The 27,534-nt window shown below is 44.0% G+C and overlaps 1 protein-coding gene across 7 annotated transcripts in view; it reads right to left on the bottom strand.

The window, feature by feature from the left end:
• The window catches only part of LEMD1 (LEM domain containing 1), a 376,965-nt gene that overhangs the window by 248,034 nt on the left and 101,397 nt on the right, over positions 1-27,534 (bottom strand). For all 7 annotated transcript variants that reach the window (XM_040337551.1, XM_040337548.1, XM_040337546.1 and 4 more), the window contains one exon: positions 26,013-26,130. In XM_040337551.1, the coding sequence (XP_040193485.1) occupies positions 26,013-26,091 (79 nt within the window). In that variant the 5' untranslated portion in view covers positions 26,092-26,130. The remainder of the gene's footprint in view (positions 1-26,012; positions 26,131-27,534) is intronic.

Here is a 27,534-nt window from a genome sequence, read left to right as displayed (position 1 = left end):
TAGGGTTATATCCGCTTCCTTCCAGGAGAGTTAGGCAGAAACAAAGCACTTTAAGTGTTAACAACACTTTCCTCAGTGCAGCTCCTCCCAGGGGGCGTGGTTCCCCGGGTATAACCAACACCCTGCTCTAGCAGCTCCAGTTCGTAACAAGCAGTACAAACAAAAGGAGGGGTGGGTGCAGTGTCCATCTATGAACTCAGAGAAATGGATTTTACGGTGAGTACAAAAATCCTATTTTCTCTTCCGTTCATGGACGGACACCGCAGCCTTTGACTTTAGGGACGTCCCCAAGCAGTGTCAAAACATTTGAGGGGTGGGAAAAACACAGCAAACCAAGCTACACCCCAAACAAAACCGGAGTTACTCAACGAAGGAACTCCAACTTTAAACTGCCGCCTGTAACACCTTGCGGCCGAAGGAGGCATCAGAAAATGCACTCACATCCACCTTGTAAAACTTTGAAAAAGTGTGGACCGACGACCAGGTCGCTGCTTTACACACCTGTAACACAGAGCCTTGATACCGGAAAGCCCAAGAGGCACCGATCGCCCTGGTCGAATACGCCGTAACCCGAAAGGGAGGTGCCCGCCCCTTTAGGGAATAGGCCTGAAGCACAACCTGTCGTGCGTAGTTCAAAATTAATCATTGGAGTTTGTTATAAACCACCCAATGTTAATGAGGAGGTGGAGACTCAGCTCCTTGCACAGATGGAAAGGGCTGCAAGGTCTGGGACGGTGATAATAATGGGGGATTTTAACTACCCAGAAATTGACTGGATTAATGGCACTTCTGGGACAGTTAAAGGACACAAATTTAAAAACCTATTGCAGGACAATTTTATGGTGCAGTTTGAGGCCCCAACTAGGAATGATGCCCTGTTGGACCTGATAATCTCAAACCATGCAGAGCTTATTACTAATGTTCAGATAAAGGAACACCTAGGTAGCAGTGATCATAACATGATTTCATTTAATGTTAACTATAAGCAAGAAATACATACAGGAAATATTAAAACACTACATTTTAAGAGAGCAAATTTTCCAAGGATGAGGGCTGCTCTCCAGGACTTGGACTGGGAGGGACTATTGGCACAGATGAACACAGAACAGAAATGGGAATTCTTCAAAAAGACTGTGTGGAACCTCACTGCAAAGTATGTTCCCATGGGCAATAAGTTTAAAAGGCTAAAAATAAAACCTATGTGGCTCACGGTCAAAGTTAAAAAAGCTATAAACAATAAGAAAGTAGCTTTTAAAAAATATAAAAATGAAGGAACACTAGTGTTTAAATGTTACAAAGAATATAACAGGATATGCAAAAAGGAAATCAAGGATGCAAAAATTCAAAACGAACGACAGATTGCAAAAGATAGTAGGACAAACCCCAAAAAATTCTTTAAATATATTAATAGTAAAAAGGTGAAGTCTGAGCATGTAGGCCCCTTACAAAATAATCTAGAGTGGGTGACTGGGGACAAAGAGAAGGCAAATTTATTAAATGTTTTCTTCAGCTCTGTGTATACAATGGAGCATGGGGGAGCTCATGTCCAAAATGGGGGTGGGAGTGACACAGCCTCAAATCCACAATGGCTCAAAAGTGATATGGTCCAGAAATATTTAGACAGAATAAAGGTGGATAAAGCACCTGGACCTGATGGCATCCATCCACGGATCCTAGGTGAGTTGAGCTCTGTCATTTCAAAGCCACTGTATCTAATATTTAGGGACTCATTAAAGACAGGAATAGTACCACTGGATTGGCGCAGGGCCAATGTGGTGCCCATATTTAAAAAGGGAACAAAGTCTTTACTAAGTAACTATAGACCTGTTAGTTTAACTTCTATAGTTGGGAAGATAGTGGAACGTTTAATAAAAGACCACATGGATGAGTTCTTGCTGGAAAAAAAACTATTTAAAGCGGATCTCCACTCTAAAGTGGAGTCCCGCTGATCGGCACCCTCCCCCCCTCCGGTGTCACATTTGACACCTTTCAGGGGGGAGGGGGGTGCAGATACCTGTCTACAGACAGGTATCTGCACCCACTTCCGGCCCTACGATACGGGCAAAAGACGGGTTTTTTCTTCGCTTCCCGTCCGTCCCCCGTTGTATGCTGGGAACACTCGGCTCCCAGCACACAGCGGGAGCCAATCGGCGGGTGCAGCGCGACTCGCGCATGCGCCGTAGGGAACCGGGCAGTGAAGCCGGAGCGCTTCACTTCCTGGTTCCCTCACCGTGGATGGAGGGGGGAGCAGCAGGGTGACGAGCGATCGGCTCGTCATCTGCTGCGATCACCGCTGGACTCCAGGACAGGTAAGTGTCCTTGTATTAAAAGTCAGCAGCTGCAGTATTTGTAGCTGCTGGCTTTTAATATATTTGTTTAGTGGCACATCCGCTTTAAGCAGCAGACAACATGGATTCATGAAAGACAGAAGTTGTCAGACAAACCTGATTTCCTTTTATGAAGAGGTAAGTAAAACCCTGGACAGAGGCGTGGCTGTGGGCGTGATATATTTGAATTTTGCAAAAGCGTTTGATACAGTTCCGCACACACGGCTCATGTGTAAGGCAAGGTCTACAGGATTGGATATATCAGTTTGTAAATGGATAGAAAACTGGCTGAAAGACAGAATTCAGAGAGTCGTGGTTAATGATTCTTACTCTGAATGGTCTAAGGCAGGGGTCTGCAACCTTTAAGACATAAAGAGCCACTTGGACCCGTTTCCGAAGGAAAAAAAAAACTGGGAGCCGCAAAACCATTGCGACATTTAAAACAAATATAACACTGCATATATTGTTTCTTACCTTAATGCTATATACAGGATCGTGCACTCCAAAAAAAAAGAATGCAATTGAACAGCACATTACACAGCCAATAACAATGCCCCCAATCTGCCATAAAAAAAAAAAAAAAAAAAAGAATTACTGCCCCAAAGTGCCAGAGAAAATGACCAATGCCCCCAAATGACCAATGCCCCAAAATGCCATAGAAAATTAATCAGGGCCCCAGTGTACCATATATCATAATCAGTGCCTGATGTAAATAATAATTAATAATGAGGCCCCAATGTCATCCTCGTCATTATAAAAATAACTTGCTGGGCATGTGGAGGTGGAATCTTATCTGATATAATTGATATTGTGTATTGCATTTGCTGGGCATGTGGAGGTGGAATCTTATCTGATATTGTCAATATCAGATACCATTCCACATGCCCAGCAAATGCAATACTGTACCCCCCCTTCCCCCCCGCACGCCGCGCGGTAGATGTAATTGCGGTAACGCAGCCCAAGTAATGGGAACGGCGTTACCGCAAGGGTAAGAGTAATCAGGTAGATTACTCGTTACCCTCAAAAGGTGCCCCAGAGCCACGGCAAAGGTTCAAAAGAGCCGCATGCGGCTCCGGAGCCGCGGGTTGCAGACACCTGGTCTAAGGTTATCAGTGGTGTACCCCAAGGTTCAGTGCTGGGACCCTTACTTTTCAATATATTTATAAATGATATTGGGTCTGAGATCAAAAGTAACATTTCTGTCTTTGCAGATGACACCAAGCTATGCAGTGGAATAACGTCCTTGCAGGATGTCTCCAATTTACAAGCCAACCTCAATGCTCTGTCTAATTGGGCGACTGAGTGGCAGATGAGGTTTAATGTAGATAAATGTAAAGTTATGCACTTGGGGGCTAAGAATATGCATGCATCATACATACTAGGGGGAGTACAACTGGGGGGATCTGTAGTGGAGAAGGATCTGGGGGTTTTAGTTGATCATAAGCTCAATAATGGCATGCAATGCCAAGCTGCGGTTTCCAAAGCGAGCAAAGTCCTTTCTTGTATTAAGAGAGGTATGGACTCCAGAGACAGAGATATAATTTTGCCCCTGTACAAATCATTAGTAAGACCTCATCTGGAATATGCAGTTCAGTTTTGGGCACCAGTTCTCAAAAAGGACATCGGAGAACTGGAGAAAGTGCAGAGAAGGGCAACCAAACTGATAAGAGGCATGGAGGAGCTCAGCTATGAGGAAAGATTCACTCTTGAGAAGAGGAGAATAAGGGGGGATATGATCAACATGCACAAATATATAAGAGGTCCATACAGTGAACTTGGTGTTGAGTTATTCACTTTACGGTCAACACTGAGGACAAGGGGGCACTCTTTACGTCTAGAGGAAAAGAGATTTCACCTCCAAATACGGAAAGGTTTTTTTCACAGTAAGAGCTGTGAAAATGTGGAACAGACTCCCTTCAGAGGTGGTTCTGGCCAGCTCAGTAGATTGCTTTAAGAAAGGCCTGTACAGAATGTACAGAATATAACTGGGTACTAAGATTTGTAGGTAAAGTTGATCCAGGGTAAATCCGATTGCCTCTCGGGGGATCAGGAAGGAATTTTTTCCCCTGCTGTAGCATATTGGATCATGCTCTGCTGGGGTTTTTTGCCTTCCTCTGGATCAACTGTGGGTATGGAGTTGGGTGTATAGGATTTTACTGTGTTTTTTATTTTGTTTTTTGTGGTTGAACATCCAGTTTGACTTGTGTCTTTTTTCAACCTAACTATGTAACTATGTAACTATGTAACTATGTATCCACCTAGAAATGGTGGCCGACGAGACTGCCAGACCAATTCTGGGACCAGCCACCAACACGAACAGTGAGTCCGACTTCCGGAACGGAGCCGTAGCAGAGAAGTACACCCGTAGGGCCCGAACCACATCCAGGGAAAGTAAAGTGGCCTCCTTCTGGTTTTTCGGGGACATAAGGATGGAAGAACAATGTCCTCATTAATGTGGAAAGCCGAAACCACTTTCGGGAGAAAAGACGGCTGCGGCCGCAGCACCACCTTATCCTTATGGATGACCAAATAGGGAGCCTTGCAAGACAAGGCCGCCAGTTCAGATACTCGTCTGATCGAGGTAATCGCTACCAGAAAAAGCAGAGTTAGATTCTTACCGGTAACTCTGTTTCCAGTAGTCTTCCAAGGCAGCCCTTGAGAGATGGAGCTCCTCCTCACAATTTAGGAAACACGTTGCCCATAATTCTTTTCCTCCCTTTAAGAGGCGGTCCCTCAGGTCCCTGGTCAGTCATCCCCGAGAACCGAAGGCCGGAATCTGAAATGATATAGAATACACAACACAACCCCACAAGGTTAGACATTCAAGGGTGGGATCGTGCTGCCTTGGAAGACTACTGGAAACAGAGTTACCGGTAAGAATCTAACTCTGCTTTTTCCCCAGTCGACTTCCAAGTCAGCCCTTGAGAGGATAATCAAGAACTCACCAGATCTAGGGCGGGACAACAGCCTGGAGGACTTTCCTCCCAAAAGCCTGGTCCTGGCTGGAAATCAGATCCAGCCTGTAATGTTGTACAAAAGTCGAAAATCTTCTGTTCTGGAGTGGCCCCTGCTTTTTCTGCCCACGAGGCTGCTGAAGCCCTTGTAGAGTGAGCTTTAAGATCTTCTGGAGGTGTTTTTTCCATCACACTGTAGCACTCCAGGATAGCTGCCTTAATCCATCTGGCGATCGTATTTTTGGACGCCTGTTTGCCCTTTTGTTGGCCGGCATACAAAACAAATAAATTATCTGATAATCTAAACTCATTGGTTACTTCTAGATATTGAAGTAGACACTGTCTGACGTCTAGAAAACTTAAATTTTGTTCCTTGTCGTTTTTTGGAGAAGTACAAAAAGAAGGTAACACAATATCCTGGGACTTGTGAAAAGTTGATGCCACCTTTGGCACGAATCCCGGATCAGTTTGAAGAACTATTCTATCATCATAGATCTTTAAAAAAGGTTCTTTTACTGATAAGGCTTGAATTTCTCCAATTCTTCTTGCCGTGGTAATGGCCACAAGAAAAACCGTCTTTAAGGTTAGTAATCTCAAGGATGTTTCTTGAAGTGGTTCAAATGGACTTTTGATGATCCCCCTAAGCACCACCGATAGATCCCATGTGGGACAATTTTTAATTTTGGGTTTTTTATGTTTTGCCAATGCTCTGCAAAACCGAGAGACCAATGGATCCTTTTGTAGTGTCCTTTCTAGGTACACTGAAAGTGCTGCCACCTGCACTTTCAGCGTACTAAGCGCTAGTCCCTTATCCGCGCCTTGTTGTAAAAACTCAAGGACAGTTGGAGTGTCCATTCTCTGTCTTTGATTCTCCGTGCACCAACTGTTGAATTTTCTCCAAACTTTCCTATAGATGGCTCTGGTGTTTGGCTTCCTGGCACTCAGAAGCGTTGTTACTACCCTTTCTGAGAGTCCCTTTGATCTCAAGAGGTCCTCTTCAGTAACCAGGCCGCCCACTTGAAATGTTCTTGTTTTAGGCCGGTTAACGGACCCTGACACATCAGGTCTGTCCTGTGAGGTAGAAGCCATGGTCCTTCTGCTGAGAGATTAAGGAGCTGAGAGAACCAGGCTCTCTTGGGCCAGTATGGTGCCACTAGTATGAGTTTCGTTTGTTCTTGTAGAAACTTTATCACTCTTGGGATCAGATGAACTGGAGGGAAGGCATAGCACATTTTGAAGTTCCAGGGGTTCTGGAGAGCATCTATTCCCAGTGGTTGGTCTTGCTGGTTTAGCGAGAAGAAATACTTCACCTGAGCATTCTTTCGCGAGGCAAATAGGTCTATGCTTGGGACTCCCCAGTGAACTGTAATCTCTTTGAACACCTCTGGATGCAATACCCATTCCTCCTGGGAGATCTCCTGGCGGCTGAGGAAATCCGCCACTTGGTTGTCCTCCCCTTTTAGGTGAACTGCACCTAGTGAAAGTAAGTTCCCTTCTGCCCACCTGCATATCTGGTTGGAGATGTAACTCAGGGAAAGACTTCTTGTGCCCCCTTGTTTGTTTAGATAAGCCACTGCTGTGGCATTGTCCGAGAGTACCAAGACGTGATAACTTCTCAGCTGGGTCTGAAAAACCTCTATGGCTTTGGCTATCGCCATGAGTTCCCTCCAATTTGAGGATTGTTTGGCTTCCTCTGGGGACCATCTCCCCTGAGCAGGTTGCCCTGCCAGGTGAGCTCCCCAACCCCAACTGCTCGCGTCTGTGGTCAACTTCTGGGATATTTGAAACGACCAATCCAGACCCTGGTTTAGATTTGTGTGGGTTCTCCACCACCATAGCGATCTTTTCACTGGGGTTGGGAGCAGCACGGATCTGTCCAGATCTCCTCTTTGATTTTTTAAGAGGAAAATCTGAAGAGGTCTTAGGTGAAATTTTGCCCATTGGACTGCTGGAATTGATGACGTCATCAGTCCCAGGACCGACATTAGTTCTCCGATTGTGATCGATAGATTGTTCTGAATGGAACCTACCCTCGTGATGAGGTTTTGAATTTTTTCCTGTGGAAGAAATGTTTTCTGTTCTGTGGAACTGAGCAGATATCCCAGGAACCGGATGTTTTGGGTGGGACAAAGGTTTGACTTTTCCAAGTTTAGGATCCAACCCAAGGATTTCAACCACCGTTGGGCTTCGTTGAGATTCCTTATCAGCTGTGCTTCTGATGGAGCTGCGAACAGTAGGTCGTCTAGATAAGGAATTACTGTCATCTTTTTTAACCTTAGAGGGGCTAGAACCTCTGCCAACACTTTGGTGAATATCCTCGGTGATGAGGACAGCCCGAACGGAAGAGCTCTGCTTTGAAAGTGGTATTCCTTCCCGTCTATTTCTACAGCTAACCTTAGGTATCTCTGGGATTCTTCTCTGATTGGAATGTGAAGATATGCGTCCCTGAGATCCATGGTCGCCATGAATGTTTCTGGTTGCAGAATGTTCTTGACAGAAAAAATGGATTCCATGCGGAATTTTTTGTATTGAATCGATTGATTCAAAGGTTTGAGATTCAGTATTAGACGGAACTTCCCGGAGGGCTTCTTGACTATGAATACGTGAGAGTAAAAACCCTTTTTTTTCCTTCTCTGGAACAAGGACATTTTGATCCACCATTTCCCCCAGCAACAGAGGTAGAGCTTTTGCTTTTTCCGAATATCTGGGAAGCTTCGTCAATAGGAATCTCTGGAGGATGACAACTGTACTCCAGCGAGTAACCTTTTGCAATTATTTCCAAAATAAATTGATTGGCTGTCACCTTTTGCCACTGTGGTAGGAAGGCAGCCAATCTTCCCCCTACTGGCATCTGGTTGTCATTGTTTGGTGGCTGTGTTAGCAGCGCCAAAGAGTGGGTTACTCTTTTGGCCTGTCCAATTCTTCTTTGGGTACTCTTTTTTCCCTTCTTGTGGTCGATATCTTTTCCCCTGAAAAAATATTTTTTGTGGAAATTTTCGCTTTTCCGTAGGAAAGGACTTCTTCCTATCTGCTGTTCGTTCCAAAGCCTCATCTAGGCCTGACCCGAACAGCAAGTCTCCTGTGAAAGGCAAGTTGCAAAGCCTGTTTTTGGATGCAGCGTCACCTGTCCAGGTCTTCATCCAAATCGCACGCCTGGCTGCAACAACTAGTCCACCTGACCTTGCTGCCAGTTTTACGGATTCTGCAGAAGCATCTGCAATATAACCCACAGCTTTAGAGAGTACTGGAAGTGTTTGCAAGATTTCCTCTGTAGGTGTGCCATTTTTTATATGTTCTTGTAACTGGGTTAGCCAGAATTCCATGTTTCTTGCCACACAGGTGGTAGCTAGCGCAGGTTTTAAGCTAGCAACACTTGTTTCCCAGGCTCTTTTAAGGATAATATCCCCCTTCTTGTCCATAGCTTCTTTTAAGTGCCCCATGTCTTCAAAGGCCAATGCAGAATTTTTTGACACTTTTGAAAGTGGCGCATCCAGTTTTGGATTTTTGTTCCACACTTCCTTAGGATTGTCACTAAAAGGGAAACGTTTTTTGTGGCTTGCTGCAAAGAATGTTTTTTTCTCTGGATCTTTCCACTCATTTATCACTGTGTCTGACATCACCTGATGCACTGGGAACACCTTGGAATTTTTCTTCCTCAGACCCTGATACATTAGATCATGTTTGGAAGGTTCCTCCCTTTCGTGTTCGATTTCTAGGGTTTCATAAATGGCCCCAAGTAAATCATCCACCTCTTCCAGCGACAATTTATAATTGGGTGCCTTCCTTCTTTCTTCACCCCCCTCCTCTTGTTCTGGTTCAGAGTCATCACTGGCCAAAACGCTAGTTGCGCTGCTGCCTGCTCGCTCCCTCACAGACTCATGCGACCCTGATGCGACTTCAGATCTGGGAAAAGCCATGGGAGAGGGACTTCCAGAAGGAACTACTGGGGTTTTAACTTCTGAGATACATTTTTTGAGATCCTTAAAGGTGTTAGCCATATCTTCCCTCACGGATCAAATTTTTTTTGCATAAACTGCGTCAGATTGTTTTTGTACCAGCTTGTCCATGCAAGTCTGGCATAGCGGTTCAGTGTATTCCACAGGCAGCTCGGTATTACACTTAGCACACCGCTTTTTGGGAATGGGCTTTGGCTCTTTTGGTGTTTTCACCTGTATAAAAGACAAACACAGGGGCCCCATGGCGGTGAGACTACATTCCACCATCATTTCTAGTGCACACCCGGTGACACTACCCCTGTGAGCCCCAGCTAAGCTAGTGCCACCACCATCTAGCTGCTGTCCCACATAAACGAATACAAAGGCCACCACACTGGTGCCTACCTGCATCCTGCTGGTGCTTTCGCCTCCTGGAGCCTGGCCCGACGATATGTCATCCTCTTCCAGCATCCTGGCACACTGTGGCGTCCTTGCTGTCCCCTGCAGCCGTATCCACCTGTATAGCACCGCCGGCCTGTTTGAAATTCCCGCGCCTTTAAGGGGAATGACCAGCTCCCCGGCGCACGCCGATGACGTCACCCCGCCCCGGAATTGACGCGCCTGCGTCTTCCGGGTCAAGCGGCGTCAGCTGAAGGAACACGCCCCCCCGCCGAAGCCGCCAAGGGGATGAGGAAATGGCGCCTACTCCACGCCTGGGCACAGAAGAATTCCCAAACCGGGACACCTCTGCACATCGAGGGTTGCCCGTGGCCATACACCGTCCTCCTCCGCCCACGCTGCACGGCTCCTGGTAAGGTCACCTGACCCCCTGCCGCTCTGAGGCTCCCCTGCTCGTTCTTGTGTATGGCTGCGCCCGCAGCTTTTACACACAATGCTGTCCCAGCTGGACCCCTGCCCTGGCCAGCCCTTGAGAGATGGAGCCCCCTCAAGTCCTCTGGCAACATGTCTCCTCCGGACGGAGGAAACACTAAGACTGACCAGGGACCTGAGGGACCGCCTCTTAAAGGGAGGAAAAGAATTATGGGCAACGTGTTTCCTAAAAATTGTGAGGAGGAGCTCCATCTCTCAAGGGCTGACTTGGAAGACGACTGGGGAAAAAACACCTTTTGTGACAGTCAACAAAGGGGTCTTTTGGATGTCCCCAAAGGGAGCATCCCGAAGCACCGAAAGGACTAAATTCAAGTCCCATGGGGGTAGTAGATGGCGCACTGGAGGAGCCACATGTCGGACCCCCTGTACAAACGTACGCACCAAGGAGTGCGCCAAGGGTCGCTGAAAGTAAACAGCCAGAGCCGAAATCTGACTCTTAATCGTACTCAAGGCGAGAGCCTGATCCACTCCCCGCTGTAAAAAAACAGCAGAATCCTAGACACCACGTATGAACGAGGGTGCCACTTCATCTCCTCACACAGAGATGTAGGCCTTCCACGTACGATGGTAAATCCTACGTGAGGTAGACTTCCGTGCACGCAGCATGGTAGAGACCACCGAACGACTGTAAAGCAGGGTGGAAGATCGGACCCTGCGACAGAAGATCTGTTCTCAGAGGTAGACGCCAGGGGGTGTCTGCCACCAGACGCACCAGGTCCACGTACCAGGAGCGGCACGGCCAGTCTGGGGCGATCAGGATTGTTGGAATCAGTCGATAGTGACCTCAAGGAGCCACGAACGAATCTGAAGCGTCATCCCACGGGTCCTTCGACCTGGCCACGAACCGTGGCACCTTCTGGTTGAGACGGGACGCTAGAAGGTCCACGTCTGGAGTGCCCCACTTTTTGCACAGACCCCGAAACATTTCCGGGTGAAGTGACCATTCTCCTGGGTCCACTGATTGGCGACTTAAGTAGTCGGCTTGACAATTCTGAACACCCGGAATGTACACGGCCAATAGAGCCGGAACGGACCTTTCGGCCCACGGAAGGGTGTGCGCTACTTCCAGCGCTTCAGCCGATCTTCGTGTGCCTCCCTGATGATTGACGTACGCCACGGCCGTGGCGTTGTCGGACTGGATCCTGACCGGTCGGCCCTGTAGCTCCAGGGACCACCCGGCAAGGCACAGTTTGAGTGCTCGGAGCTCCAGAACATTGATCGGTAGGCGAGACTCCTGAGTCCAGCGCCCCTGGGCTGACTGGGTGCCCCAAACGCCCCCCCCAGCCGGAGAGGCTGGCATCCGTCGTGACCACTGTCCAGTGACATGGCAGAAAAAGGACTTCCCGGCCCGAAGCACCGGAGACGTCAGCCACCACACCAGGGAAGACTTGACCAGTTGACTCAACTGAATCTGGGAATCCAGAGAAGACGGGAGCCTGTCCCAACGTGACAGAATCTCCTTCTGTAGTTCCCTGGTGTGGAATTGGGCATTAGGAACTGCCTCGAAAGAGGCCACCATCAGACCCAGAACCCTCATGCAGAATCGAAGAGACGACCACTTCTGGGTCAACAACTGCTGCACCGCAGATTCTGAAATTCCGTTGGGAGAAAAACTCTCGCCTCCGCGGAATCCAGGACTAGCCCTAGGTATTCCAGATGCAGAGACGGAACCAACACTGACTTCTGTATATTCAGAAGCCAGCCAAACTCTTGGGAGAGTCTGACATGTGATAGACACGTCCTCTTCTAATTCTGAGGAAGCTCTCAGGAGAAGGTCGTCCAGATATCCCACGGTAGCGATCCCTCGCTGTCTCAGCAGGGCCAGTATCGGGGCGAGCACCGTGGTGAAAACCCGTGGTGCCTAGGCCAGGCCGAACGGGAGGGCCACAAATTGAAAGTGGTCCTCACCGATCGCAAAGCGCAGAACCTCTGGTGCCTTGTGCATACGGGAACATGCAGGTATGCGTCCATGATATCCAAGGACGCCATTAAGTCCCCCTGATGGAGCGCTGCTATTACCGAGCGAATCAACTCCATCCTGAGGGCCTTGAGGTCCAGGATTGAACGGACCCCTCCTTCTTGGGGGCTACAGATTGGAGTAAAACCCCTGAAACCGTTCCATCGAGGGAACTGGCACAATCACTCCCCTGACCAGAAAATCCTGGACAGCCCCTGACAGCGAACCGGAGGAAACTGGAGGCTGGAAGGAAAAAATCTGTTTGGTGGACAAGAGAGAAACTATCTTGTACCCCGAGGAAACTACTTCGCAAAACCCAACGGTTGGAGAGGAGAGACCTCCACCGAGCCGCGAATTCGCAAAGCCGGCCCCCACCCGAAACCTGGGCGGGGGCAGACCTTCATGCGGAAGCAGGTTTGTCCGCAGGCTTGTTAGGCTTGGGGAACCAGGGGCGCTTCTGCCCTGCAGCGGGCACCTTAGCACCTTGCAAACTTTTTCCTGCAGCACAGGGCGCACGAAAAAAAACGCTTTGGGGTAGTAAAAGAGGGCCCTTGCCTACGGCGAGGCTCCTTGCCCTCCCCAGACTGTGGGAGCAGTGTGCTTTTACCACCTGTGGCATCCTTAATGAGGTCATCCAGGGACGCCCCAAAAAGCCGCTCACCCTTAAAGGGCAAATCCACCAAGGCCTTCTTGGAGGATTGGTCTGCAGACCAGCATTTTAGCCACACAAGGCGGTGTAGTACCACCGCATAGGCGGAGGCTCTGGAAAGCAAGGGAAGGGTATCCAGGGCCGACTCACAGACAAATGTTAGACCCTGAACCAATTGTTCAGCCAGGTCCTTGCAGGTCTCGGAAGCATCCTGCTTCTCCAGTTTCTGCAGCAACAACTTTGCCCGTTCAGTCAGTGTCTGCGACACCAGAGACCCCGCCACAACCGGTCTCACAGCCGAACCCACAACCGTGAACATAGGAGAGTGGAGGCTGTGGCCCGCTCTATCAGTGGGGTCCGTAAAAGCAGGAGCCCCCACCACAGGCAATGTGGTGGCCTTACTCAGTCTGGACACAGGAGGGTCCGCTGACGGAGGAGAGACCCACTTTATTTTATTTTTTTAAAGTCCTCCTCAAAGGTAATGTTTCAAAAGGGGGGAGGGGTTAGTTAAAGAAACTGGGGAAGGAGTGGAAAAGAGAGAAGAAGAAAGAAGAAAGGAGAAAAGTGAAAACAGTAGGAAGAAAGAAAGGAAGAAAAGAGAAGGAAGAAAGGGGGCAGCTTAGGGAGAGAGAAAAGAGAATTAAAGTGGAAACACAAGGATAGCACTCACATGGGCCACATCTGTAATAATATTAAGGAAGAAACAATATCAAGCAAGTGGACATTGATGGTCAGACTTTAAGGCCAAGGAAGTATGGTTTTGTAAAAAAATAGAATTTAATAGCATATAAATAAATTAAACAGAATATACATAAAATAAATAAGTTCAAAAAAATTTTTTGTCACAAATTCATCAACAGTAGATGACCACTGTACATTCCTCCGAAGTCGCCAACGCACGTTTCGCCGTGGGGCTTCTTCAGGGCGAGGATGAGGAATATAGAGTTAGCAGAGAGATAGAAACTTATCTGCAATGATACAGTGTGGCATATTAGTCAAAACAAAAATATTAATCAAGATACAGACTTAAAATAAAATGAGAAAGTGTCATAGTGTGTATTTACATGGCTGGTGGTCCCTCGATGGGTGCATCCACGGGGCATATAAGATAAAGATGGAAATATATCAAGTCGGGAAGTAAGCTTTAGGTGCAAGCTTCCGGAAATCGAAAATCTGGTTGACAAAAATATATATGTATATATATAGTAGTACTTCAACATAATATATATGAATTCTTATTTTAGCTGCTATCAACGCGCAGACACAGAATAAAAAAATTAAAATAAAGATGAAGGGTAGGACAGAACACTAAGAACCTAATATGTGTATATGCATGCACAAGCCTAATTGCACATACATGCACGCACACACACGAGAGAAAGAGAAAAAAGAAAAAGTAAAAGTAAAAAAGAGATGATAAGGTGAATATGTTAATTATAGTAGATAGTAAGGGGGAAAGAAAATCATGTGAACAAATGCATTGAGTATAGTTGCTACATAGTTACTGCAGTCTTAATAAAAAGATGAGACCAAACGGCCACCATAATCACCTTAGGTGAGTCGAAAGAGTCAAGACTGCAAGTCCAAAGGGTGAAAGATATGTACCACAGGAAAAATTGATACTCGGACTGTAATAGTAAAGAGGTAAAAAAAATAAAAATAAAAAAATATATATGTATATATAGCGAGAAAAGCTATTAGACAGCCTTTAAGGACTAACATTTATGATGGAAATAAGGAGTTAATCAAAAACTCCAGGTTACCTATTCTTATGAAGTCCTGAGCACACTGGGACAGCAGATGGCAGTATAACAGCAATGTAAAGGGGCTTGCATAAGGAAACCCTTTCTGTAGCAGCCTTTGTATGGGGCTTTTATTACAGACCTGTTGAGATGAAACGATATGTCTATTCAAAAGTCATTCTTGAGTGTGGTGAAATTGAAAGAACAAGCTTGGAGCAGAGGAAGTGACTTACCCTGTAGCTGATTGCAATGCGTCTGTGTCCCAGGGTGTACACACGGTAACACAGCGCCATTGCATGAGCATCAGGTTTATATAGGCTGTGGGATCACATGAACGTATGACGTAATGACGTCATAGATGCGCGCCGTTTCGGTAGTGCGGCGCATAAATAAAAACCCCATTGAGGCGGACTATTATGGCAAATCGCCCACAACGGCCCATAACGATCCAGGGCACAAATCAAAAATTCCATATGCCCAGACAGAAAAACGCACAGGAATAGCCATCACGGCGCAAACACCTAATGAATATTAGGCACTCAGTGGTGAATTAAAATTTGTAACATGGCTTAACTGTGATAATTAATGTTAATGCTAGGGCTGCCATCTAGCGGTTATAGTGGGGAAGTCATCCCTAATAGTAAACTAGATGAAAAAAGCCCCGTTGATGATCCATTAAGTATAGTATATAGTAATGTGTTTAGTGTCACCAGAGTGAATGAAAAGATGGTGCACATGATATTTATAAATAAGAGGAGAAAGCAAAAAGGGAAAAAAGGAGAAAGAAAAAAGGAAACTGTATCTACACATAGAAAGCAGCACATGTCAATTATCAAAAATATTGACCAATACCACTGTCAACCAGATATCAAAATAGGAAAGCCTGCAAATTAGATGGTTATGTTATGAAGGGAATTAACCCTCACAAACCGACAATACTGGTCATACAGGCACCCGGTGCATCCACAGAGGGGCGTCTGAGCAAAAAACACACACAAAGACACACCCACAATATATAGAATAGAAGAAATATATATATACACATGATGAATATACAGAGGTAAATATCTACAAATAAGTAGTTACAGAGTACTTCCTGTGTGGGTATGGAGATTCCATCCCAATGTGTCAATATTAACATATCTTCAGATGTATAAGGTTAACAATAACAAATGTAAAAAAGAAAAGAAAAAACCATTGTAATAGCGATAGCAAAAAAAGCGATTTGCTAACCCATAAATACCCTCTAATCACTATTAAGGTCAGCATTGATGGACAAGTTGGCCGACGGCCTGTAGCAATATTATCATATCATGGGGGTATATTGGAGGAAGAAGAATGATGATTAGTATAGGTGATATGAACACAAATATGTCTAAGAACACCTATTCTTTTTCGATCATAACTATTTTATTCCTCACAAAAGGCGGAGACATGGTCAAGGAATTCAAATATTCAAGAACGGTTTGAAACTCAATGAGTCATTCAATCCTGGCCAAGAGTTCGCCTTGAGGCGATAGATCCATTGAGTCTCACGCTGTAGCACTTTCTGATCATAATTGCCACCTCTAGGGTCCTCTGTAATGTGGTCCAACACCGCAAACTGAACTGATGGAATTATATATTTGTGTGAAAAAGCGACATGGTGTCCCATGGTCTTGTTGAGCAGACCGTTAGTAATATAATACATGTGATCTTTCACCCGTTTCCAAAATGGGCGGATGGTTTTGCCTATATAAAAGCAGCCGCATGGACAAAAAATAATGTATACCACCCCATGTGTTTGGCATGTGACATGTTTGTGTAGTCTATGTGTTTCGCCGTTGGGGAGGTGGATGGTATGACCTTCTTTCATAAGATGGCAAAAATTACATTGACCGCATCTGAACAGGCCCGGTGTCTCTGGGGTGCTTGTTGAAGGTTTATAGTAGTTACTTTTCACTAGGCGATCCCTGATTGACGTAGACCGTCTAAAGGTGATACTAGGATTTTTGTCCACATATTTAGATAATGTTAAATCCGTGGTGATAAGGTGCCAATGTTTCTGTAATAGCTGGCGGATTTGGGTGTGTTGATCCGAAAATGTAGTGATAAATCGCGTAACATTACTATCGGATATTTTTTTGCTACTTTTAATAAGTGTGCTGGCTCTTTCTCGTCCGGCCGCTCGATTATATGCCTTTTTGAGGCAAGATTTACTGTATCCTCTCATAATAAGTCTGGTATAGAGTTTGTCTGATTCAAGTTTGAAACCATTATCGTCTGAACAGTTGCGTCGCAACCGAAGGTACTGGCTGTAGGGTATGGATCGTAGTAGTGGAGCGGGATGAGCACTTGCTGCGTGTAAAAGGGTATTGCCCGCCGTGGGTTTGCGGTAGAGAGATGTTTGAATGCCATTGGATTCATCGACATATATCAAGATGTCCAAAAATGCAATAGCAGAATTACTATAGTTCATCGTAAATTTTAAATTAAACTCATTACGGTTCAGGAATTTCATGAAAGCATGTAAGTCATCTACTGTACCCGTCCAGAACATCAGTACATCATCGATGTATCTAAACCAGCTTAAAATAAACGACAAGAAGTACAGATTAGACTCAGATGAAAAAAGTTTTCGCTCCCACCCCCCCAGGTACAGGTTCGCGTAGCTAGGGGCACATGAGGTGCCCATAGCGACGCCCTGTACCTGGAGGAGGTGGGACCCATCAAAGGAAAATACGTTTTTAGTGAGGATGTGAGAGAGACATTTAAGCACAAAGCAGTTAAGTTTATCCATTTTAGGTCCTTTCTCAACAAGGAAACCAGAGACCATTTCCAGTCCCTTTTTATGGGGTATTGAGGAGTAGAGGGCTTCCACATCTATTGACACCAAAAGGCATCCAATAGGTACTGCAAGTCCATCAATGGTCCTGAGTAGGTCCGGTGTATCCTGGATATAGGATGGTAAGGAGGTTACGTGGGGCCTAAGGTACTGGTCAATGAATATGCTAGCTCTCTCGGTTTTGGAGCCAACCCCAGATATTATAGGGCGGCCAGGAGGTTGTATTAAGTTTTTGTGTGTTTTTGGGAGGGCATAAAAAGTGGGAATTCTGGGATGGGGAACTTGAATGCCATCAAAGATAGCTTTAGTAATTGACCCATCAAAGAGTGCTAGTTGGATTAGATCATCAAATTGTTGATTGAATTTAGTAACAATTTCCTTGTTAATAGGTAAATACCAGGTGCGGTTTTTTAAGATGTCCCAACACATATTCCTGTATTGTAGGTCATCCATTATAACCACATTTCCGCCTTTGTCAGACGGTTTAACAATTATTTCAGAATTTTTGCTAAGTGTGTCTAAAGCTAGTTCATGTTTGGCAACGAATTTAGAGTTTGTATGTTTGACCAGGGAAAGTAGTTCTACCTCCTTTATTGTCTGGATGAGAAACGCCCAGATATTGGAGTTTGTATGGAGGGAGGGGAAGTTGAGAGATTTTTTCTTTACTGCTTTTTCCAATATTTCTAGGTCCTGCTTGTACATAGAAAGCTGCATTCTCTCTCCCCTCACTTCATATGTCTCAGATCCACTCTCCTGTTCTGGAGGGACATCGTTCTCATCCAGTAAAGAAATGAGGGTTTTGAGAGCTCGAAAGTCGGCAACTGTGAAGTTTTTCCAGATCTCCTGGTTGACGACTTCGGCCAATTTCTCTTTTCTTTCCCTGTCATACATAAATTTCAATGTGAGTTTTCGTGCGAACAAGTATAGGTCTTTAATAAGGTTAAATTTATTTGTTACGCTATTTGGACAGAAGTTTAGACCTAGGCCGAGGAGTTCCTCCTCGGGTTGGTCCAGAGCAAATTTAGATAGGTTAATCACTTCAAGTTTAGGTGCATCGTTGGTTACTACCGGTGGTCTGGAAAGGGTAAGAAAGGGTGCTCTTTGGACATTCAAATCAGGAGTAGCCTCGTGTCTATTCTGAGTAGTCTTGGTTATTGGTCCAAAATAATGATCTATCTGTCATTTTTTGGTAGTGTCTTTTGATATTGCACCTGACAGATTTGTATTATAGGATCTGGCCAGTGTTTGTGCCGAATCTAAGATGTTTTGACGTAGGGTCGGGTCCATTCTAGGAATGAGAGAAGAGAGACAGCTGGAATTCTCAGATGAGACACCCGGTGAAGAGGCGGGAAACATAGGCGTCAAGTTGGTTATAGATGGGAGTTGACTAGATATAGTAGCCTCCACTGAATTACTTACACTTTGTACATCATCAGTGTCTGCAATTCGTTTTTTCATAAGTGCGCCGTTTAAGTACCCACCACCTTGTTGTGTCCTCTTTCTGTTATTACGTCCTTGTCGTTGGCCTCTCTCGCCAGTCTTCGAACTCTGTGAAACATGAGAGTTAGTAGAAGAATCAGAATCAGTTTTATCTTTATTATTGACTGTTCTTCTCTTTTCTCTAAAGGGGCCAGGATTCCTACGTCCTATTTTCGGACCATTCATAACTGGCCAGGAATATGCATAGAGACCGGCAAATGCCATTTTGTCTCGTGCTAATTTCTCTTCTTTTTTGACCAATAATTCTTTAGTAAAACTTTGAATGTTTTCTTTTAGTCGCGCATCATATGTTGCAAAACCTTCCTTATTGAGAGTAGTAATATTATCGTCGTAGATTCTTTTAATTTCGCAATCTACTACTTTTAGTTCTTTCATGTAATATTCAACCATCAATTCCATCATTTTTTTCGAGCAAACTAAAAGGTTTTGTTCCCATCTGGTCTTAAATTCTGTATCGATGGACCAGATATTGGGAAAAACCTGTACCCGTAAGCCTTTGGGGTTCATATTTTCAGTAATGTATTGCTCGAAATATCTGATGTGCCAAAAAAGGCTAGATTTTCTCTCGAAGGTTTGAAGCAACTTATGATAGACAATCTCGAATTCGACCTCAGAGTTCGCATTAGCAGAGCACGTCTTCTGAATGTCTAGCATAAATCCTTCCCAATTGTTCCCTGTAAAGTCAGCCATCAATGTCACCCTGCTAACTTGTCAAGCAAAAAGAGGAGGATTATATAGGGAAATTTTCTTTTTTGATTAAAGGTTATTATAAAACCGAAAAAATAAAGGGAGATTAATTACTACACTGAAGAAAAAGGGGAGTGGTAGCCTCAAGAACAGAGGACTTAAAACACCCCTGAGTGCGAAAAGACAGTAGGTGTTTACCACCTGGTATATATGTAATGTTTCAAAAGGGGGGAGGGGTTAGTTAAAGAAACTGGGGAAGGAGTGGAAAAGAGAGAAGAAGAAAGAAGAAAGGAGAAAAGTGAAAACAGTAGGAAGAAAGAAAGGAAGAAAAGAGAAGGAAGAAAGGGGGCAGCTTAGGGAGAGAGAAAAGAGAATTAAAGTGGAAACACAAGGATAGCACTCACATGGGCCACATCTGTAATAATATTAAGGAAGAAACAATATCAAGCAAGTGGACATTGATGGTCAGACTTTAAGGCCAAGGAAGTATGGTTTTGTAAAAAAATAGAATTTAATAGCATATAAATAAATTAAACAGAATATACATAAAATAAATAAGTTCAAAAAAATTTTTTGTCACAAATTCATCAACAGTAGATGACCACTGTACATTCCTCCGAAGTCGCCAACGCACGTTTCGCCGTGGGGCTTCTTCAGGGCGAGGATGAGGAATATAGAGTTAGCAGAGAGATAGAAACTTATCTGCAATGATACAGTGTGGCATATTAGTCAAAACAAAAATATTAATCAAGATACAGACTTAAAATAAAATGAGAAAGTGTCATAGTGTGTATTTACATGGCTGGTGGTCCCTCGAAAAAGCAAATCGCTTTTTTTGCTATCGCTATTACAATGGTTTTTTCTTTTCTTTTTTACATTTGTTATTGTTAACCTTATACATCTGAAGATATGTTAATATTGACACATTGGGATGGAATCTCCATACCCACACAGGAAGTACTCTGTAACTACTTATTTGTAGATATTTACCTCTGTATATTCATCATGTGTATATATATATTTCTTCTATTCTATATATTGTGGGTGTGTCTTTGTGTGTGTTTTTTGCTCAGACGCCCCTCTGTGGATGCACCGGGTGCCTGTATGACCAGTATTGTCGGTTTGTGAGGGTTAATTCCCTTCATAACATAACCATCTAATTTGCAGGCTTTCCTATTTTGATATCTGGTTGACAGTGGTATTGGTCAATATTTTTGATAATTGACATGTGCTGCTTTCTATGTGTAGATACAGTTTCCTTTTTTCTTTCTCCTTTTTTCCCTTTTTGCTTTCTCCTCTTATTTATAAATATCATGTGCACCATCTTTTCATTCACTCTGGTGACACTAAACACATTACTATATACTATACTTAATGGATCATCAACGGGGCTTTTTTCATCTAGTTTACTATTAGGGATGACTTCCCCACTATAACCGCTAGATGGCAGCCCTAGCATTAACATTAATTATCACAGTTAAGCCATGTTACAAATTTTAATTCACCACTGAGTGCCTAATATTCATTAGGTGTTTGCGCCGTGATGGCTATTCCTGTGCGTTTTTTCTGTCTGGGCATATGGAATTTTTGATTTGTGCCCTGGATCGTTATGGGCCGTTGTGGGCGATTTGCCATAATAGTCCGCCTCAATGGGGTTTTTATTTATGCGCCGCACTACCGAAACGGCGCGCATCTATGACGTCATTACGTCATACGTTCATGTGATCCCACAGCCTATATAAACCTGATGCTCATGCAATGGCGCTGTGTTACCGTGTGTACACCCTGGGACACAGACGCATTGCAATCAGCTACAGGGTAAGTCACTTCCTCTGCTCCAAGCTTGTTCTTTCAATTTCACCACACTCAAGAATGACTTTTGAATAGACATATCGTTTCATCTCAACAGGTCTGTAATAAAAGCCCCATACAAAGGCTGCTACAGAAAGGGTTTCCTTATGCAAGCCCCTTTACATTGCTGTTATACTGCCATCTGCTGTCCCAGTGTGCTCAGGACTTCATAAGAATAGGTAACCTGGAGTTTTTGATTAACTCCTTATTTCCATCATAAATGTTAGTCCTTAAAGGCTGTCTAATAGCTTTTCTCGCTATATATACATATATATTTTTTTATTTTTTATTTTTTTACCTCTTTACTATTACAGTCCGAGTATCAATTTTTCCTGTGGTACATATCTTTCACCCTTTGGACTTGCAGTCTTGACTCTTTCGACTCACCTAAGGTGATTATGGTGGCCGTTTGGTCTCATCTTTTTATTAAGACTGCAGTAACTATGTAGCAACTATACTCAATGCATTTGTTCACATGATTTTCTTTCCCCCTTACTATCTACTATAATTAACATATTCACCTTATCATCTCTTTTTTACTTTTACTTTTTCTTTTTTCCTCTTTCTCTCGTGTGTGTGCGTGCATGTATGTGCAATTAGGCTTGTGCATGCATATACACATATTAGGTTCTTAGTGTTCTGTCCTACCCTTCATCTTTATTTTAATTTTTTTATTCTGTGTCTGCGCGTTGATAGCAGCTAAAATAAGAATTCATATATATTATGTTGAAGTACTACTATATATATACATATATATTTTTGTCAACCAGATTTTCGATTTCCGGAAGCTTGCACCTAAAGCTTACTTCCCGACTTGATATATTTCCATCTTTATCTTATATGCCCCGTGGATGCACCCATCGAGGGACCACCAGCCATGTAAATACACACTATGACACTTTCTCATTTTATTTTAAGTCTGTATCTTGATTAATATTTTTGTTTTGACTAATATGCCACACTGTATCATTGCAGATAAGTTTCTATCTCTCTGCTAACTCTATATTCCTCATCCTCGCCCTGAAGAAGCCCCACGGCGAAACGTGCGTTGGCGACTTCGGAGGAATGTACAGTGGTCATCTACTGTTGATGAATTTGTGACAAAAAATTTTTTTGAACTTATTTATTTTATGTATATTCTGTTTAATTTATTTATATGCTATTAAATTCTATTTTTTTACAAAACCATACTTCCTTGGCCTTAAAGTCTGACCATCAATGTCCACTTGCTTGATATTGTTTCTTCCTTAAGTCCTCCTCAAAGGGATAACGGACCGCAAAGTTTTTTTAGGAACAGCAAAAACTTTTTGTGGTGTGTCCCATTCCTTACATAGCAAATGCTCCAAATAAGGAGCACAGGAAAATACTTTTTTGCGGTGCTGGGTGGCTTGCGGAACCCAAAAGGGACCGGCACAACTGGTGCTCCCGCCAAATCCTCAAGTTTATGAGTATCACGCACCGCAGAATAAGAGCTCCAACAAATTCTATAATTTACTGACCCTGAGGCAGAGTCATCCTCACAGTCCGTGTGGGTTAAGCCTGCATTGACAGAGACATCCCCAGAAGCAGGCTCAGGGAGGGGGCGATTTGTACCCCCCTACTGGGCACCAGCTGCTTCAAACCTGGTGATAAACGCCTCAAGTACAACCGACATTGCCTCAACAGATGCGGCAGGAGCATTAAAGTATAACTCAGGCATTGCTGGGCCAGAAACACCAGGTTCAGGTTCCATATTGCCCCACCGCTGTGTACTGCAAGACAGAACAACCCACCGGTCACCTCCTGGCTGCTAAAATAGAAGCAGAGGCCTCCCAGGGACTCCCCACCCCACCCAGCTGCAGAGAGAGCTGAAAACCTGAGGTGTGCTCTGATGTGCTGTGTCTGTCACCTCAGGGAAGAATCACAGCGTTTCACAGCACTAAAACTGTCACAAGAGACCAAGAGATTTCCAAGATGGCCGCCATCTGAGGTAAAAATCACCTTATACAACACAGCAGCACCCCCCAGAGTAACAACACAGTCCCTCAACAACACACGGGCCCCGGCGGTAATAAAGAAAACCCAGGAGGCCCCCCTTCACAGCCGCTACCCAGTCAGGGGAAGGAGGGAGAGGAAGGGGAGAGAGGAAAGCAGGGTGGACCCTCAGTCGACCTCCCCAGGGAAAACACCAGCCATACCACCTTACCTGAGCAAGGGGCCACTACTTACCTGTCCTGCGACCGCCGGCTGGAGGTATCCCAGAGAGAACCAACATCTACTAACGGGATGGCTGTCGGCCAGACACACTGTGACAAAGCCATAGAGACCGGTCATATGTGTGTCCTGGAACATGTAGTTCCCCGGGCGCCCCTGGAGCAATGGGGCCTGTCGTGGATGACCCAGAGCTGAGCTGAGGGCCGGCACACGCTCGCTGGCCGACAATGGGGGGACTACAAGAGTCAAGACCCAGCCTGTCACCCAGTCGGCTGTTGATAGAAGAATCACAGGATTCAAAAATGCAGGAACAAAATAATAAAAAGTGGGAAAATCGCAAGAAAAAAACCTCCAGAGTACAGGACTCCAGAGTGCCTGCCTCTCCTGTCGTTAGGCAGAAAAAAAACTGGAGCTGCTAGAGCAGGGTGTGGGTTATACCCAGGGGAACCACGCCCCCTGGGAGGAGCTGCGCTGAGGAAAGTGTTGTTATCACATAAAGTCCTTTGTTTCTGCCTAACTCTCCTGGAAGGAAGCGGATATAACCCTAAGGTCAAAGGCTGCTGTGTCCGTCCATGAACGGAAGAGAAAAAGTATCGGTACTTGAACTCGGTCTTAAAAGTGGTATTGGGACAACCCTAGTTTTAACCAAGAGAAGGGAAGGTAACATTTAGGAAGAATTCAGACAGAAATAGGCAGGGAATGTACCTTATAGTGGTAATATTCTTAACTACAATAGTCAGATGGAAGAAAAGACCATATTGTGGGGCAAAGAAAAGTCACCCCCTGGCCTACGAAAGGCCGCATTCTGCGACCCCACACCAGCGGAGCCAGAAAATGGGAGCAGGGGGAGGGGGAAGATATCTGACCATACTCTCACCTGGCTGGACCCTTGAGGGCTGCTCTTCGCTGGCTGGTCACTGGCTGACTGCTGTCCTTGGCTTACAACAGTCACCTTGGTATGTATTACTTGGCGATGATGTTACAATATATCATGTGACGGTTGTACATGATTGTTTGCAAAAACGTGTATACAATGTTTAATATGTATGTATTCTATTGTAGAATTTATGGTTGCAAACTTTGTTCCCCCTGAAGAAGACCCCAACTATTTGAAAGGTTGAAACGCATTGGGGCCTTGCGTCCATAGTAACCATTTTCAATGTTGTACTATTATCGGCCGTTTTTTATACGTGCATTAGCCCTTGCTTATATATAAAAAAAATTCGGAGCTCATGTTCTGATTCCTATCAGATATCTTGTTATATTTTGGTATCATTTGATTTGTAATAAACTTTATAGTTTTATACAAATTTTCATTATCTATCATTTTTATCAATTTCTGCAATTCAAAGCCCCTAGGGGTACCTGTTATTTTTCCTAGTTCTATCAGGGGTGTGCAGTGTTTTTTCCACAGTTGGTATCGCTTTTCCTTTGCAATTAAGCATATATGAACTCGCTGCTGATCAATTAATGATAAGCATCTCTTTTTTTAACAAGAGATACGCTATACATCTCAAGTGACATTGAAATCGTGATGAGAAGGATGAAATTACCAGGGTGTATTTAAGATTTTTTATGATCCATGTAGCCCAATTGGATGGTTCCAGTGGTGCTGCTGTCCTTTACTTTTGAGTTCCATCTAATCAATGCCACTAATGGTCTTCAAGCCAAAGCTGGTTCACAAATTGGACCGAATAGCACCTTAAACAATTTTCCCTAGTGATGGACATTAACCCTTGCCACCACTATTCTCCCCCACTTGACTTAGCCCATTTTCAACCATTTAGTAATTGATTGACTTAGGGAGCATTTTTTATCCCACCCCACAAACTTTAATTGTCTGGAGGTATGGTTGTCATGAGCTAAATCAACACGTCCGGACTTGTTCAGTGTTATTTGTTTTGTTTTATGTGTGTCCTGTTTGTTAACTTGTCCACGGTGATTCAATGTGATTGCAATCAATAGTTTTAACCACTGAACTAATTGAGTTTGTATTTTTTTTTTACACAATATTTAATTGTTATAGAAATAAAGTTATTCATACTTTTGATACCACCCAGTTTGATCAGCGATTGTTGCCCATAGTAACCCCTTTCTGGGTTTCCTATACCAGTTATCCCCTTTCTGTTAATATTCTTAACTGGGCACATTTTTTATTTCCTTAGTTTTTCAGGTATTATATTTATAATCCTAGGATGTTTCAATTTAATACGCTGCAGGTCCTAAATAATGTTTGTATTTACTTTTTCTAGTCTGGTCCGATGGCTAGTTTTGTTTTCTTACTGTAATATAGAATTATTCCTTCTCTTGATATTAGTTTATATTGTTAATATGTTCTGTTATAACTGAAAAAATATTTGAATAAATAATTATATAAAAAAACAAACAAAAAAAAAAAAAAAACATGTTACATTTATGAAGGATCATCTGTGTTTGTTGCCCAACTTCCTGAAGATTCATCTGAAACTACCCACACAAAAGTTTTGTAAAATATATGCATACGTAAAATAGGTCCTGGATTGATCCCGTGCTTCAGCAACTGTTCTTTGAGCTCAATATTGCTCAAACTTCTTATGTCCATCTTCTGCCTATTATCCTGGAAGTCTCCAACTGGCAAAAGCTAAGAAAATAAATATCTGTGTTAAAAGAAAATCAGTAAGGCAGAAGCACAAATCACTAATTAGCACAAGCAAACACAAATTAGAATTATGGGAGCAATTCAGGTTTTAACACTTTAACCACTTCCAGCCCAAGGACGTCATGACGTCCTGGACTTTCAGTGGGGATATCTGAAAGATGCCTGCAGCCACAGGCATCATTCAGATATCCATCTCTTCAGCCGGCGAATCCCTGCACCATAAGAATGATCATAGCGGCGGTTCCGCCGCTTGATCGTTCTTATAGGCAGCGGGAGGGGATGCCCCCCCTCCCGCCGCCATCCGGTGCTTCTCCGGGCTCTCCTTTGCCATCGGAGACCCGGAGAAATGATCCGCCGGCGTCCGATGGAAACCATAGAGTAGACTGGTGACCAGATGGTCACCAGTAATTTCTATGATCGTCGGAGGCCCGGGCGCGATGTTATGACGTCATGCCCGGGTCCTGGAATGTAAACACAGCCGCAATCGCGGCTGAAAGCATTCGATCGGTCAATTTTTTTTCACGATCTAATGCTTTCCAGCCTGGAGGAGAGATGTGGGGTCTTATTGACCCTGCATCTCTCCATAAAGAGTACCTGTCACAGTGATTCCTATTACAAGGGATGTTTACATTCCTTGTAATAGAAATAAAAGTGATCCAAAAAAAAAAAAATGGCAAAAAAAGTGTAAAAATAAAAGAAATTGAGTAAAATCAAAAAAAAATTAAACGCCCCTATCCCCAGTAGCTCGCGCTCAGAAGCGAACACACACGAAAGTCCCGCCCACATATGTAAACGCCGTTCAAACCACACGTGAGGTATCACCGCGTGCGTTAAAGTGCCAGCAACAATTCTAGCACTAGACCTCCTCTGTAACGCTAAATTTGTAACTTGTAAAAAAAAATAAGCAACGCCTATGGAGATTTTTAAGTACTGACGTTTGGAGCCATTCCATGAGTGTGCACAATTTTAAAGTGTGACATGTTAGGTATCTATTTACTCTGCGTAACTTCATCTTTCACATTATACAAAATTGGGCTAACTTTACTGTTTTGTTATTTTTTTAAATTCACAAAACCGTTTTTTTCCCCCCCAAAAAAAAAAAAAGCGTTTGAAAAATTATTGCGCAAATACTGTGCGAGATAAAAAGTTGCAATGGCCGGCATTTTATTCCCTAGGGTGTCTGCTAAAAAAATATATATAGTGTTTGGGGGTAATTTTCTAACAAAAAGATTATGATTTATGCATATAGGAGAGAAGTGCCAAAATAGGCACGGTATGGAAGTGGTTAATTTGACAATTGCCACTCGCATAAAAAGGGTTGTTGCCCCATCTGGCTCAAAGCAAAAAAAAAAAACAAAAAAAAAAGTTTGTCCATATCCATATCAA

The sequence above is a fragment of the Rana temporaria genome, chromosome 2 (genome assembly GCF_905171775.1).
Source record: "Rana temporaria chromosome 2, aRanTem1.1, whole genome shotgun sequence".
Classification (NCBI taxonomy): domain Eukaryota; kingdom Metazoa; phylum Chordata; class Amphibia; order Anura; family Ranidae; genus Rana; species Rana temporaria.
The sequence above is the reverse complement of the archived record's forward strand: the minus strand, read 5'-3'. Positions and strand labels throughout refer to the sequence as shown.